Genomic DNA, 16,019 nt, shown 5'->3' with positions numbered 1-16,019 from the left:
CAAGGGTAAGACCCCGTGGAACAATTGTGTTGCATTTTGCACCAGCTGCTCAGTGCTCACACATACAGTAGAAAGTCAATTACAAACATACAGTAGAGGCGTACTCATATATAACTGTATATAATGGGATCCATCTAATTGTGAAAAAAAAAACTTTTCAAGAATGTAAGCTGTTACAACTGAATACGGCCTGTGAGTTAGAAGAGCAGAAAGAGACATCCAGGAAAAACTGATGAAAAATGAATGGAGATATTTTCAGTGTAAAGAACTGTACAGGTGTATTTAATAGAGTGATACAAAAATAACTAAAAAGCTAAAATATGGGACCTTTAATTTGTCCAAAAAACATACTTCTATAAGCTGTAGTTCCAAAAAACGTAGGTCAAAAGTGATAGGTAAGCAAGTGTAGCTCTACTTACAAATGAAAAAAACTACAAATCGTCACCTTGCTAAACTAATGGCCTATGTCACATTTTTAAGTTTTTCAGGAAAAATAAAAAAACTGATCCAAAACAAAACGATATGATATTTCTTAATCATTTCACCCAAAATGTTTATAAAAAATGATGACTATTAAAATAGAAATAACACTGTCTGTCAGTTATGTAACATAAGAGATTTAAATAGGTTTAAATAGGATTAAATCTGACTTAGGGAAAATTATAGGGATAATAGGGATAATTTGGCCTAAGTCACAAAACCATGTGACTTTAAAAAAATGCCTATTTTGGCCTAAGTCACACTAGAGAGTTAGGCCATTATACTAAAAGGGGAGGGAACAGCATGATCCTTTTCAATTAGGAGATGGGCAATTTTACCAGAGGTGGCCAGTGTCATGAGGAGCTGACTTAGGCAGAAATATAATTTTCCTCAAAAAATAACATAGGCCATTAGTTTAGCAAAGTGACGAAATGCAAACCTTTTCAATATCGATCTGGTTGTTGTCACAGGCTGCAATATACATCCAAGCATATACTACTCATTTTTAACATGTTTCTTCATAAACAATTTCCCCCATAAGCGTCTCAGAATTGAAATACAAGTAAATGTCACAACCAACACAACTGTCAGCAAAGTAGCGATCACGTCAACAGAGTGGTAAGCAAACCAGGACAGTTTGTTGGAATGTGTCCGCAGATGAGGGGCTCCTTTATTTCTTATAACATACTCTATCCAGAATACTGCCCGGTCCAGTGCTTTCATGGGCTGATCTCTGTGCAGCCTTGAGAGCTTCTGCATGGTTTCGCTGTATGTGGGGTCATGGAGAACTGCATTCAATGCATCTGCAAAAATGTCTCTGTCCATCGTGGCAATGTCCACCATAGTAGCTGCTCCCTTTGCTTTAATTCTGGACAGGTTGTCACGTTGATCAAAAACCAAGGGAAGTCCAACTATTGGAACTCCATGGTAAATTGCCTCTTGAACCCCGTTGGTTCCTCCGTGTGCAACAAAGACTCTGGTTTTGGGGTGTGCTAACAGGTCGTTCTGTGGCAACCAGTTGACCAATAGGGTGTTGTTACCTAAGGTGGCTGGTCTTTGTCCAGTGTGCCTCCAAATAACCTTCTGAGGTAGCTGGGCAAAAGCTGCAGCAATCTCTTCGGTTATGTCCCCCGGAAGTTGTCCCAGTAAGGTGCCTAAGGACATCATAACAACTCCATGCTCGCCGGAGCTCTGCACAAATTCCTCCAGGTCGTTTGGCAGAGGGTTGGCGGGCTTGCATTGAAATCCACCCATGTAGACCACATTTGGCATAGTAGGACGGGGAAATTCAAAGATAAAATCGTTTCTCATGAGATAGATGTCAGCATCCTGGAAAAATGCATCATAATTTACATCAGGGCCGAAATAATGTTCGACTACTGGTCTGTAATGAACTTCAGTGATTTGTGACATTATGTACGTTCCAAAAACATAAGCGAGGAAATTCGTGACCCTCTGTGGAAAACTCATCTTATCGGTGAACTCTGTGCTAGAGAATGGAATATATGACAAAGGTGAGGGGGCAATGACAAAATGAGCTTCACCTTGAACTGTCCACCTGACATTGTAAACAAGAGGAACTTGGAGTCGGCGAGCAAGCATTGTCCCCGCACCAACACCAGGGTCAGTCAGAACTAAGTCATAGTCAGCATCATGGAAAGACTGCATTAATTTCTTGTCTTCAAATATTTGAACAATCATTTCAGCCACACTCTTGTGTAAGAGCGAGAACTGTTTGTAATTATCCCGTTCATTGCGAATTTGGGACCAAAAGCTCATTCCTTGCCTTCGTACATGCAGCTGTCGCATAATTAGGCCTCCAAAGAACTCCTCCTCAAATCCTCCAGTGTTAGGAACAGTGACAAAGGTGTAGAAAGGGGACACTTCTTTGATGTACCAACTATTGGATGGCCGAACCACGGTGATATCATGGCCTTTTAAGTGCAACTCTTCAATGAGGACTTTCATGTTCACCCAATGACTCCCATCCAAAGGGAACACCAGGATTTTTCCCCCAGATACACATGCTAACAGGAACAACAGCAGTGCAAAGATGACGTTCGATGGATGACACATCTTCATATTCAGTCCTCCTACAGCCAACAAAAAAATATACAAACAATAGTTAACAAATTGTTGCCATTACTGATTTATGTATAGTTCATTATAATAATTATTTTTGTGCTAAGCCCACATTGGTTGTCATAGTGAAACTGAATGTTTCACCCATTAGCTATCCATGTACTGTACAGTATAAATAAATAAAACAGTCTCAAATAATTGAGGTTGTGATTCCAGTGGCTAAATCTAGATGTTTGGGGTCATGAAATTGAAAGGAGCTTTTTAGAAATCAGCACAAATTATCAATGCCACAGGTTTAGGTCGCAATCTTGAATTTTTTATATGCATAACTGAAGAGACACTACACACATATGTGTCATTTATTTGCACAAATACAAGCCAGCAACATCTGACTTGCATCGTTCCCGAGTTGGGCACCAGTCTAGAACTGTATAAATTGGAGTTTGTGCTACATGTCCACTATACAGTTTTGGGTCCACCAAAAAAATTATGCCAATCAGTAGTAAGTTAATGAATATTAACAACTAACTAGACTGACCTACTTGGGAACGATGCAAGTCAGGAACAATGCAAGGTGCAATGCATGCCCCACCCAGTTATGCAATACCAATTGTTGTCAGAGTACCCGTTGTACCCATCTGTCTGCATGTGTCCCTTTCATGCCCATATATGGAGATCTCAGTGTCTGTCTCTCTGTCTGTCTGTCTGTGTCTGTCTGTCTGTCTGTCTGTCTGTCTGCCCCTGTCCCTTTTATGCACATATATGGAGATCCCTGATGTCATCAGTATATGCCCAAATGCCCATAGGCATATCGGTCTGATCGGCGGTTCTGGACAACTAGATGTCCATATATACCTACAGTAGTATATATGGGCATATCAGTCGGATCGGAGGTTCTAGACAACCGCCTATCCAAACAACTTGACCCCAGGCACCACAGTCCTTTGGGTCCTTGCAGATGCGCGTGCCAAGTTTGAGACTTTAGGCCAATCAGTAGCCAGCTAATGAATATTAATGACTGATAAGTTGTCACAACTGAAAACAGCCCGTGAGTTAGAAGAGCAGAAAGAGACATCCAGGAAAAACTGACCAAAAACAAATGGAGATATTTTCATTGTTTTATAGTGTGTTTAATAGATACTCAGGAATTATCCACAAATTACTAAAAAATCTCTAAAATATAGGATCTTTAATTTGTCCGAAAATATATACTTCTATACGCAGTAGTTCCAAAAGACATGGGTCAATAAGCAAATGATTGCGCCAATCCTCTACTTTCAAATGAAAAGAAAAAAAGGGGAAAAGGAAACATTTTCAATGGCAATGTCACATAATATATGTGTAATATTGTATACATCCAAGCATATGCTATTCATTTTTAACATGTTTCTTCACAAACAATTTCCTCCACAAGCGTCTCAGAATTGAAATACAAGTAAATGCCACAACCAACACAACTGTCAGCAAAGTAGCGATCACGTCAACAGAGTGGTAAGCAAACCAGGACAGTTTGTTGGAATGTGTCCGCAGATGAGGGGCTCCTTTATTTCTTATAACATACTCTATCCAGAATACTGCCCGGTCCAGTGCTTTCATGGGCTGGTCTCTGTGCAGCCTTGAGAGCTTCTGCATGGTTTCGCTGTATGTGGGGTCATGGAGAACTGCATTCAATGCATCTGCAAAAATGTCTCTGTCCATCGTGCCAATGTCCACCATCGTAGCCGCTCCCTTTGCTCTAATTCTGGAGAGGTTGTCACGTTGATCAAAAGCCAAAGGAAGTCCAACTATTGGAACTCCATGGTAAATTGCCTCTTGAACCCCGTTGGTTCCTCCGTGTGCAACAAAGACTCTGGTTTTGGGGTGTGCTAAGAGATCCTTCTGTGGCAACCATTTGACCAATAGGGTGTTGTTGCCTAAGGTGGCCGGTCTTTGTCCAGTGTGCCTCCAAATAACCTTCTGGGGCAGCTGGGCAAAAGCTGCAGCAATGTCTTCGGTTATGTCCACAGGTAGTTCTCCCACTAAGGTGCCTAAGGACATCATAACAACTCCATGCTCACCGGAGCTCTGTACAAATTCCTCCAGGTCCTTTGGGAGAGGGTTGGCGGGCTTGCATTGAAATCCACCCATGTAGACCACATTTGGCATAGTAGGACGGGGAAATTCAAAGACAAAATCGTTTCTCATGAGATATATGTCAGCATCTTGGAAAAATGCATCATAATTTACATCAGGGCCGAAATAATGTTCAACTACTGGTCTGTAATGAACTTCAGTGATTTGTGACATTGTGTACATTCCAAGAACGTACGCAACAAAATTCATGACCCTCTGTCGGAAACTCATCTTGTCGGTCAACTCTGTGGCAGTGAATGGAATATATGACAGAGGTGAGGGGGCAATGACAAAATGAGCTTCACCTTGAACTGTCCACCTGACATTGTAAACAAGAGGAACTTGCAGTCTGCGAGCAAGCATTGTCCCCCCACCGACACCAGGGTCAGTGAGAACTAAGTCATAGTCAGCATCTAGGAAAGACTGCATTAATTTCTCGTCTTCAAATATTTGAGCAATCATTTCAGCGTTACTCTTGTGTAAGAGCGAGAAGTGTGTGTGACTCTCTCGTTCCATACGAATTTGAGACCAAAAGCTCATTCCTTGCCTTCGTGCTCGTAGCTGTCGAAGAATTAGGTCTCCAAAGAACTCCTCATCAAATCCTCCATTGTTAGGAGCCGTGACAGAGGTGTAGAAAGGGGACATTTCTTTGATGTACCAACTATTGGACGCCCGAACCACGGTTATATCATGGCCTTTTAAGTACAGCTCTTCAATGAGTACTTTCATGTTCACCCAATGACTCCCATCCAAAGGGAACACCAGGATTTTGCCCCCAGATACACATGCCAGCGGGAACAACAGCAGTGCAAAGATGAAGTTCGATGGATGACACATCTTCAAATTCAGTCCTCCTAGAGTCCTAAAAATATACAAACAATAATTAACAAATTGTTGCCATTATTGATTTATGTATAGTTCATTTCAAATAACATCATAAATGTGACAAAACAATACAACCAGTTGCTCACAGGAGATACAGGTAGTTAAAGGTGTCAGAGGTGCTCCTGGATCAAATGGGATAAAACAATCTTTTTGCTAAGTTGTCCTGAGTGAAACTTAAAGATTCAACTATTAACAAAACAATCTATGTACAGTATAGGGAAATAAAAACCTGTCTCAAAAAGAAATTATGAGACATTAATTTAGCCTTAATTTAACCAGGTTAAGTACATCAAAAAACAATTCTCATTTACAATAATGACCTGCTGGGCGACATGGCAAAAACGTTAATAGAAATATCTATTGAATGTTCTAAAACTGAATATGAAATATATAAAACATAAGAAAAACATCTCAACTGCACCTATATTTTAACAATGTCATTAGTTCACAGGAGTTGCATAGTGAATGTTAGAGGAAAAGTAACACATGGTTTGTAAAATGAGACACTTCTTGAGAAAGTTATCTAAGCTAAGAAGTATATCTGTTTTTCTTAAGAAATTCCAATCCTTTGGGCAATTCTGTGCGAGTTTCCTACAGTAGTTTGTACATATTTTCATTATAAACTGAACTATGTAAGCTTATAATAGTCCATATAGCTAGATATGCCATTATTGTTTTAACAGTGGGTATGTGAGAGTATTCTCATATACTTACATTCATCATTTCATGTTTGTCTATTTTCACCTAGTCAATCACAGCCCATAGGAATAGTGATGAGTGGGGTGACATACAACAGGCTGCCAGGCGAAGAGTCTATATTAATGGAACAACTGAACAGGTGGTTTTAATTTACCTGACAAAGATCCACTATGGATTGAGACCTTGTCTGGTCTTGTGCTAAATAAAGAATTCTAAACCATACATGTACTGTTAGCTGGGTGTGCGGGTTATATCCTTAAACTATGTTCTACTTTTAACACAGCACCCACTGTCGATGTGCGTATATAGTTAGCCCTTCATCATTAGTTCACAGGAGTTCATAAGAAGCATTTTCACCAGGGCATCTGACACATAGGACCACAACGGAAACTAGTCCCCAGGACTTTTTTGTGTTATCCTTCTAGCCTTACTTTCTAACTGTACCACATGCTGTTTACATTTCTGACTAATGAAGTATTCAATCAATCAATCAACGACACATTTCTGTACCTTCAAAATAAAGGAAATATTCCCGTTAACACTTACCAAAATCCATATACAATCCACCACCGCAGTACATTTGTGGAAAGACTGATGCCAAAAGAAAGGTATAAACAAGCACCTCCCTTGGCCTATATAATGACGAAAAAACAAGCAGTTTCAAGCTCATGTAACATAATATCTGTGTGCTGGCCGGGTCCAAAGCTCACAGGTACAGCAATGAAACACAACGCTATTGTAAGGTATTTTCTCACGCACGCACGCACGCACGCACGCTTGCACACACACACACACACACACACACACACACACACACACACACACGTTATACAGTGAACGGTGGAGGAACAGAGCTGAGGATATTTGAGGAACTGAGAGTAGTGACTAACTCAGCAACTAGATACAATGTGTTTCATTCAGCATTTGTATTTGGAAATATTTTCACATATACATTGCAACATACTGTAGGAAATAATGCAGGGGGAAAGAATGTTTCCACTTGTTGAGCATATTTTAGTGCAAAAAGGAGGACGCAAAAAATGTGTCCTTCCTTGACCTTTAATCTTTGGCAATCAAGCCACATCAGATAGTGAGTTACAGATCAAATATACAGTATGACGTTTCATGTTGTGACTTGACAACGACACACACACACACACACACACACACACACACACACACACACACACACACACACACACACACACACACACACACACACACACACACACACACACACACACACACACACACACACACACACGCACTGTGCTGGACTAGTTGCTTTTAGCCTGTGATGTACAATTTTTTTATTCAGATATTATTCACTTTGTGCAATTTTTAAAAATTCCATTCAGTGTGTGCAATACACCCAAGCATTGTTTAGACTGAGTATGTTATTATCATTATTATTATTATATTATATTATTATTATTATTATTATTACCCTTATTATTATTATTATTACCCTTATTATTATTCATACTATTACTATTTTTGTAATAGTATTCTCAGTTACATTCATGAGCAGGATTCAACGTAATGTCGATCTGCTGTGCGCAAAATCCGAATGACAATAAAGTTAAAGGTGGTTGCAGAGCAACCTGCGGTACACAGACTTGGACCTCCTCTCTCCCAAACAAACAAGCGAACCTTTGGGGACAGAGCCTTCAGTGTGACAGCCCCCACCCTGTGGAACTCTCTCCCAATGGAGATTCGCCGTGCTCCAACACTGGACTCTTTTAAGGCTGCCTTGAACAAATAGTTGTTTTGTTTGGTTGTTTGTTTGGTTGTTTGTTTGTTGGTTGTTCATTGTTGTTGATGTAAAGCGTCCATGGGTTCATGAAAGGCGCTATATAAATTCAAGCTATTATCATTATTATTATTATTATATTTGAATTACATTATTTATCTAGAGTAACACGTCGAGATTCAAAGACAAATACATGTTTACATACCTTACAAAAAGTAAGATATACATGACATGTAGGGGAAAGTTGACATTGGATTGAACAATGTCCCATCTTGTGCTGTGTGTATTCACAGTCACCACCAATTCCTCCTTTATCAAGAATGTAATGAAATGTAAGGTGACAACTAGAGAGGTCGTTTACGGTATGCAATAAACACAAATCTCTTTCAAGTCATACACTTGACCTCTTACCCTGTTGCTTATTGACAAGGGTTAATGACCCTTACCCCAATCTGTAGGTCACTATAGATAAGAGGTAAAGCCCAAATTGTAAATCGTCTCTGTCAGGTGGAAACCTCATATTTCCAAAACAGTTAATTTTCAGGATTCAAATTCAAAAAGCTCAAAACGGGTAGCTTCGCACCATGTTTTGAACTTGTAGATCTGCTACTTTTTATGCTTTTGTGTGACGCTGTAGTATGATCTCATAGGGCATTCATTTATGAAAAAAAAACACAAAAGGTGAGATAAGAGGTTTCTACCAGACAGCGCCGAAATGTACAGTAGTGTACTAGCCTGGCTCCACCCCCTGAATCGCTTGCCTCGCATTCAGGGTCTGGTGATGGTGTTGTAGGCGGGGGTTTCTCGGTTGAAAATCTGTACGACGAATCGGGATAATCCAGTATGAACCAATCGCCAAAGAGTCCAACTTTGGCCACGCCCCCACCTCAGAAAACGGCTGCAGAGGGTTTTCAGACTGAATAATAGAGTGAAACAAAATGAGTTATGCAATGGATTTCAAATACAAAACGTCTTGCACTCTGGTAACATGAGTAGGCTTTTTCCCATGTGGGAAATTAAGTTCCAGCTTCACGCAGGGGAACTGCAAATTCTCAAATCTATGGCAATTACTCATTACTTGTATTGACTTAACATTTTTGATTGATGATTGCTGTAATGTTTACCAATGTATGTTATGTTACCACAAATATAATAACCAGAAGCCATTATGGAACTGGAACATTTTGTTCAACTTAACAACCACTGAAGCAATGCAAACCACCCATGTGTAGAAAAGCTGTTTTAGCAAGAACTTTGTTTACACAGCCATAAAAGCTTTAAACAAACAATCTCTTATGTTACAAAAAATCAAATCTGTTTAGTGTCAATCCTGTCTGCCTCTGTTGTGTGACCCCTGTAATTACTAATTACAGGTGTTCTGTGTACACACACACACACACACACACACACACACACACACACACACACACACACACACACACACACACACACACACACACACACACACACACACACACACACACACACACACACACACACACACACACACACAAATACACACACACACACGCGCGCACACAGAGGCATTATTTCAGAAAGAACTAGGGTCCTTTATGCCCTTTAATGGCAATCCCTGATGTCATCAGTATATGCCCATATGTGCCCATATATGGAGCTGACTGATTTGTTTATGCCTGATGCCATGACGACACATTGACTACACACTCCATATTTGGATGTAGCTGCATTGGGAACTCCTTATGATTATGGCTGAGTCACGGTGACAAGAGCGTGACGACGAGCGTGACGTCCAGAAAATTATGCAGAAATTTGAGATTAAATGCAAATGCTAGTGGGTGGCAACTGACTGCCATCCCCTGGGACCATGATATGCCTGTACACATCTCTATGGTACACACATACTATACTCACCCAGTTAAAAGAGTTGTCCGTTCATGTTGATGAGGGTAATACAGTGGAAGTTGACCAGTCAGTTATCTGCTTCTGGCTGAGAAAGTGAAACTGTGGGGGACATGGAAATTAGACTGTACAGTACAGTTGCCTCTTATCTCCATATTCTAAGGTTTTTTCGAAAATGAATGCCCTACTTGATCATACAGTGTCACACAAAAGCATCACTTTTGTTTTTCAAGATCTTTTGAAAATAGTCGATTTACTAGATTGTTTTATATCGGCTATTTTCAAATAGCCTATATATTAAAGTGGTTAAACTGATTTTGATGCATTAACTCATTTTGCTGGGGACACCCTGGAAGTTCTGGAACCCCCCCAAGGACCCCTGGGGATCCCGGGACCCCACGTTGAGATTTTGAGAACCAGTGCAGTAGGCTAAAGTACAGGATGATACGTTATAATTTGAGTATCTTGTAATTAAATATAACGTCCCACATAAAACTATTTCTTCTTACAGATTAGAAACTTCACTGGATCAAAACAAAAACAGTGTTCAGACATACTGTACCGCCACACTCAATATTAGAGAGGGCTATTACTAGAGGATGAATTTTGCAATGTTTCTTGCATTGTTAATAGTTGCAGTAAAAACAGTTACAGTAACACATCTGCTCTGGTAAAACAATCTTGACTGGCTGGCTGCTATAGGAAGTCACAGACTCTCTGGTCTCTATCCGAGATAGAGACCAGAGCGGAAGTAAGCATGGCCAAGAAGTGAACTCTTTAGGGAAAAGCATAATCTCTGGATTGCATGACTTACTTATATCTGGGTCCCCTGAATCCTCTGTTGCAAAACTCTGCAAGTCTGGACAGATCGGAGGAATCTGGAGGAACAGAAGGTGCTTACAAAGAGGCTCCAACACAAAAGGCAAACATCCGTTATAGGCTTTTGCAATATAATTGATTAGTGCACACAAATGTGGGCAACCCAAGGGAACATTTAATTTCATTTAGTTTGGGAATAGATTATATGACAAAAACCTTTGAAAATGAATACATTTGATACAGGTTTATAATAACAAGTGTTAAGAACAAATGCCAAGAACGATTAGAAGCATGATTAGAAGCATGAACAGGGTGTTAGAAGGTGAATGAAAATAGATTCTTTAAACACTTGAAGGGAGGTGATAGATCTAAGTGAACTTAGACAGGTTATTCCAAACGGATGGGGCTTTGAATTTTAAATACACGTCGATGTGCGCGTTTGTGCATGTGTGTGTGTGTGTGTGTGTGTGCGTGCGTGCGTGCGTGCGTGCGTGCGTGTGTGCGTGCGTGTCTTACCTGATTTTCCTCCAGATGTTGACACGTTCACCAGCAGCAGCTACTGGCGTGGGACACAGCTCAGCTGCAGAAATAACAACAACCCTCTCCAGTTCCAGGATATCTAGAATCCTAAAGGTACTGACGTACTGAACTACGGATACTTACACAATACACTACATCCTCCTCCTTGGGTGGGGCGTAACTTAATGGGAAGAGAGGCCATCCGGTATTCAGCAGGGGTTGGAAGAATGTTGGGGGTTCACCCCTTGGCCCCGGCCTATTGGTAAAAGTGCAAGTCCCTGTGCAAGACACTTAAACCCTAACTGCTCCCCCCAAGCGCTTTCACATGGAAAAAAGCAGAATAAAATCTCATGACTGAAAGTTTATTGATGATGTTTAGGTATTATCATTCTAAACCTATGTTGCTGCTGTACAGCCAACCAGTTGGAGAAATCACAGATTTGAGGCATTAACCTTTGCTTTTATGACATTTCTGAGACCATTCATGTTTTATGGAAGATGATGACACACACACACACGCGCACACACATGCACACGCGCACACACACACACACACACACACACACACACACACACACACACACACACACACACACACACACACACACACACACACACACACACACACACTCTATACAACTGTACAACAATTGCATAATCTGCTATGGCCATTGTGAGATTAGATGTTTGATCAGCAGACAAGAAACAACGTAGTAATTTCATGCCCAAATACAGTACTTTCATAAAGTTTATAAAACATGTTGAAATGACATTTAAACTATTATAAAACACATTAAATGGGTTTTGAATTCCAATGGTGCTCCATGCCTTATGATAAAAAAATGGACAGCCCACCTTGCTCCACATTTATTTCCAAAAAATATCCCCCATGTGCTGCCATAATAAGTCAAAATAGTTTATAGCAACAGAGTAAATTCATATTTTGTAAGAAATTGCACTGTGTTGCTGCTGCCATCTAGTGGCTATAAAAATGAAGCAGAGAATGTCTCAGTTGAATGACCTCCAAGAAGTGAGTTGTGCACATGGTCCGATTAATATCTCAAAGAAACCTTTTCATCCTTATCTTAATATAATTGGTCCTCACTAATGCTCATTATATGATGGCACAATGTCTGTCTTCTCGCTCTGAATCTCTAGTATTTCCAAAAATACTAATAGTGAGTGAATGCTGAGAACAGATCTGGAGACTGATAGACGTTTGCAGCTTGTTGAACATTAGTGCAGTTCAAATCTTTACATTTCACTATGTCTGAGGTATAGATTACAAAATGAGTCTGAGATTGTGGAATTGTGGAAAATAAATGTCCATTTTATTTTTCTGTTATAGAAGTGTTGGTTGTAAAGTCACTTAAAATATTATCATTTAGTTATCCAATCGATTGAAACTGAATGGTGTCGATATCAGAATACAATATTTTTTAAAGGTCCATTAAATACAAGTTCTTTGTATTCAAAAGCCAAAAGCCAAAGTAGGGATGTGTTTAAGCTGAACTGTTAGAAGCTACAACAAGGAAACCAGCAAACTCACCTGGCAAAACAAAACTTATGAAAAGTAAAACTTATGGCTTCTATCTCATTGATCAGATATCTTGAGAGCTATTATTGGCTTCAACTCCAATTGCCAGCAGATGGGAGTTGTAGATATCCTTGTGTAATATAGGAACATTTCCTCCTCACCACCTGAACATCGTGATCAGAGCAAGTGATGTTTGCAAGGGTGTTGCAGTTATTATTGTGTATTGACATGATACACCAGGCGGTGCATTAACCACATATATTTGATCTGTTCAATGTTCATTCAATGTATTCAAACATCACTAGAAGATGTGTACAAATTCGGATAAACAATAAACTGGATTAGCAATAGAAGTTACCTAAGATTGCATCACACTTTAAAAAATCGTTGTTAATGGTTCATCCATAAAAAAGAACAAAGTATTTACAGCTCATTAGTATACAGAGTTGAAGCCTACAGTTGTAGATAGGTTTACAGAACAATGCATTTGGGGTGTCTCATTACTGAAAGTGTTTTGACCACTGATTTACACTATAGAGTAGTTATTACTGTACCACATGACACTGCTTAAAGTCATCACAGTTGCCATGTTAAATGTACACTAGTACACTGGGGGAAAAGTCATGATTTAAGGGCAATAGGTGAATTTAAGACGGACATATTAATGTGATAAGTGGAAAAACCTTGGAATTATGGTGTCCCAGTCAACATATAAATCAAGATGGGATTCATCATAATTAATTGTCAGCAGGACAATTCAAAGAGCCAGCATGTCTCAAGTGTTGTGTAAATCAATATGAAGGATGCTTAGAAAGCAGCTCTGTAGTCTGTACAGTATATTTCTCTTAGCACATCAACACATCACTTTTTCTTTTAGACTTTTTCTTTTCGGCAAAGAGGTTGGTACAGGGAAAAAAGAGCAGACCAAGTACAGAGCCAAAGGTCAAGTTTACAAAGTATTGAGGGTTTAAGTGGTTAAATGTCAGAAAACACGCATTTAACATGAATCCAAGATGTAGTGGGGGGTCCCTACTTCATCTCTCTCTCAGTTAAGGTTGAAGACCCCAGCTGTAGATGTTTCACAGATATGAAGCGCAGAATGTTCGCATGGATGGCACTGTACATCTTGGTGGTCTGGTGTTGGGGGAAGAAGAGGACAGGTTTATGAACCCTGCTGTATCGATTCACACCACCATCTCCAGGGAAAGATCAGAAAGTAGGGAGATCGACGAGTTTCCATGCATCAGTTCATTTGCTGTTGCCACGGGAACTGCGCTGTTTGGTCATGGTAGCCAACATCTGGCTGATGTAGGAGGTCAGGAGGTCATCCATCTTGTAGCCCTGGGGATCATCACAAGACATTCACTGACATTAATGTCCGAGCGTGTCCATTCATTTGAAAGGTTCTTAATCCATTAAGACCTGGAAACGCTAGCCTGGCGTAGCTAGACTATATCACTGCGTGGATATGAGTCTGGTGCTTCCATGAGGACGTTTTGTTTCCCAAGGGGCGGGATCAAAACAATGGCCCTCGACGCAATTGGTTAGACCTACTGTACAACCAACTACCAATTACAGTCGCCCATTTGCTCAGTATTGTGATTGGCTAGCGAGACGCATGATGAAATTCATAACCTATAAATAGCACCACACACTTTAAAAAAATACTTTTTTTTTAAGTGAGCTTCCATCACTGTGATGACCTTAAATAACACCGCTCACTTCACACTGGGTGTGATTGTCTCCGCCAGAGGTGGAGAGTATGTTTTCGTCTCCGTCCTTCCGTGTGTCCGCCAAGCTAACATTGGTCAAGCTTCACGTGACACGTGACAATATGTTGAAAGGGTGTGCTTTGATTGGCTAGCGAGACGCATGACGAAATAAAAACGTATAAATAGGTGTGTCACTTCAAAAAATCATTTATATTTTTTGAAGTGAGCTTCCATCAGCCAAGCTAACATTGGTCAAGTGACACGTGACAATATGTAATATAAATAGGTAAGACAGGATTAATCAGGAACAGAACTGGCGGAGACCTGTGCTCCGAGGAGCACATTTTCTAGTTTATAGATGTCTTTGGCTATTTATTTTTTTTAAATCGTGCAAATCTTTGAATATATATTTTTTAAAGCAAACTTTTGTGAATTATTTTTGTTCCAGGGATCTCCTGAAACAAATATTTGAGTTACAAATGTCGGCTTTATATTCAAAGATTTGCACAAATGTTCAAGATTCTTCTAAAATAGCAGATCTACAAGTTCATAGCACGGCACTTGTGCCGTGCTATGAGCTTGTGTATCTGCTATTTTTGAATAGCCAAAATAAATCCAAAATGACACAGATGCGTTTTTAACCGGATTGAATGGGTTAAACAAAAAGTTAGCACTAAAATGTTAAGAACTATATACCTGGATTAGATATACAGTAGATAGTTCTTTATTAATCGTCGTCATAGCTGATAGGGTGTTTGGGCATTTGTTTTGTAAACATGTACACTTGAGGCGGGTTAAGAGCAGCAGTGGCTCAGGAGATAGAGCAGCTGCTTGGGAATTGGATGGTTCCTGGTTCGATCCTATGCATCTCCTGGCTTTGTGTCAAAGTGTCCTTGAGCAAGACACTGAACCCCTAACTGCTCCAGATGAGCAGGTTGGTGCCTTGCATGGCTTTCTCCAGGGGAATGAATGTATGCTGGTGTGAATGTGTTCATGCATGGGTGAATGTAAAGTGCTTTCGATAAAGGCACTCACCATTTTCACCAAATTCACCATTTACTTGGAGTGTTTGTGATTATCCGATCCATAATATGATGTCATATTTATACAAATTAACATTGTAGTGCGCATCACAAGCCTTGAACACAGCAACTGTGTCATATATTTTGCACGACTGATATCAGTATTTGAATGAAGCAAGCGGTCCCAATATGGACAGAGCCTACAAAGTGAACAGCATCCAAATAAAGTTAAACAGTCATCTCTCCTTCTGGAAACGTATTCACCTTACTTGTGGTTTCCTATAGACGCCACTTTATCAGCTACAGTTTCAGAGCAAAGACTTTTATTTTAAAAGAATAGCCGTTAAGATATTTCCATGTGATATACTATAGCTGATTTCGTAGTTAGTTTCGGGTTTTCATATTTATGAATATCGAATGTTGGAATAAAACTTTCAATATCTAATCTAAAAGCATCCTGCATAGATAGTAATATCTGTTCAGTAGCCACAGTACAAAAGGGACAGTCCTTTCATGAA

The 16,019-nt window shown here is 39.9% G+C and overlaps 3 protein-coding genes across 7 annotated transcripts in view; all 3 read right to left on the bottom strand.

Annotated features, from left to right (window-relative positions):
* Nucleotides 1–523: 523 nt before the first annotated feature.
* On the bottom strand, nt 524–11,291 carry LOC311056818 (UDP-glucuronosyltransferase 2C1-like). 2 transcript variants are annotated; one of them, XM_084073641.1, is made up of 3 exons: nt 11,228–11,278; nt 9,905–9,994; nt 525–2,573 (listed from the first exon to the last, which is right to left on the bottom strand). In XM_084073641.1, the coding sequence occupies exon 3, from the start codon at nt 2,560–2,562 to the stop codon at nt 976–978; it is 1,587 nt and encodes a 528-aa protein (XP_083929767.1). In that variant the 5' UTR covers nt 2,563–2,573; nt 9,905–9,994; nt 11,228–11,278; the 3' UTR covers nt 525–975. The 2 variants fall into 2 exon arrangements, with proteins under 2 accessions (XP_083929768.1, XP_083929767.1); XM_084073642.1 differs by lacking the exon at nt 9,905–9,994 and having other exon boundaries at nt 524–2,573; nt 11,228–11,291.
* Nucleotides 3,542–11,266, bottom strand: LOC311056819 (UDP-glucuronosyltransferase 2A1-like). 4 transcript variants are annotated; one of them, XM_084073646.1, is made up of 2 exons: nt 11,228–11,266; nt 3,542–5,528 (listed from the first exon to the last, which is right to left on the bottom strand). In XM_084073646.1, exon 2 carries the CDS (start codon nt 5,509–5,511, stop codon nt 3,931–3,933), a length of 1,581 nt encoding a protein of 526 aa, XP_083929772.1. In that variant the 5' UTR covers nt 5,512–5,528; nt 11,228–11,266; the 3' UTR covers nt 3,542–3,930. The 4 variants fall into 4 exon arrangements, with proteins under 4 accessions (XP_083929772.1, XP_083929770.1, XP_083929769.1 ...); XM_084073644.1 differs by lacking the exon at nt 11,228–11,266 and adding an exon at nt 9,905–9,966; XM_084073643.1 differs by lacking the exon at nt 11,228–11,266 and adding an exon at nt 9,905–9,948 and having other exon boundaries at nt 3,542–5,536.
* A 2,724-nt stretch (nt 11,292–14,015) lies between the features above and the next one.
* Nucleotides 14,016–16,019, bottom strand: part of myo7ab (myosin VIIAb) — a gene marked incomplete at both ends in the record, with an annotated part of 46,074 nt that continues 44,070 nt past the window's right edge. The window contains one exon of the mRNA XM_084074213.1: nt 14,016–14,108. Coding sequence (XP_083930339.1) covers nt 14,016–14,108 — 93 coding nt within the window. The remainder of the gene's footprint in view (nt 14,109–16,019) is intronic.

Source organism: Gymnoscopelus microlampas, assembly GCF_963454915.1.
Source record: "Gymnoscopelus microlampas genome assembly, chromosome: 12".
Lineage (NCBI taxonomy): Eukaryota > Metazoa > Chordata > Actinopteri > Myctophiformes > Myctophidae > Gymnoscopelus > Gymnoscopelus microlampas.
This window is presented reverse-complemented; position numbering and strand designations above follow the sequence as displayed.

What these genes read in the sequence shown, in the direction of transcription:
- LOC311056818 (XM_084073642.1), bottom strand. Translation starts at nt 2,562, where the DNA reads ATGAAGATGTGTCATCCATCGAACGTCATCTTTGCACTGCTGTTGTTC.
- LOC311056819 (XM_084073646.1), bottom strand. Translation starts at nt 5,511, where the DNA reads ATGTGTCATCCATCGAACTTCATCTTTGCACTGCTGTTGTTCCCGCTG.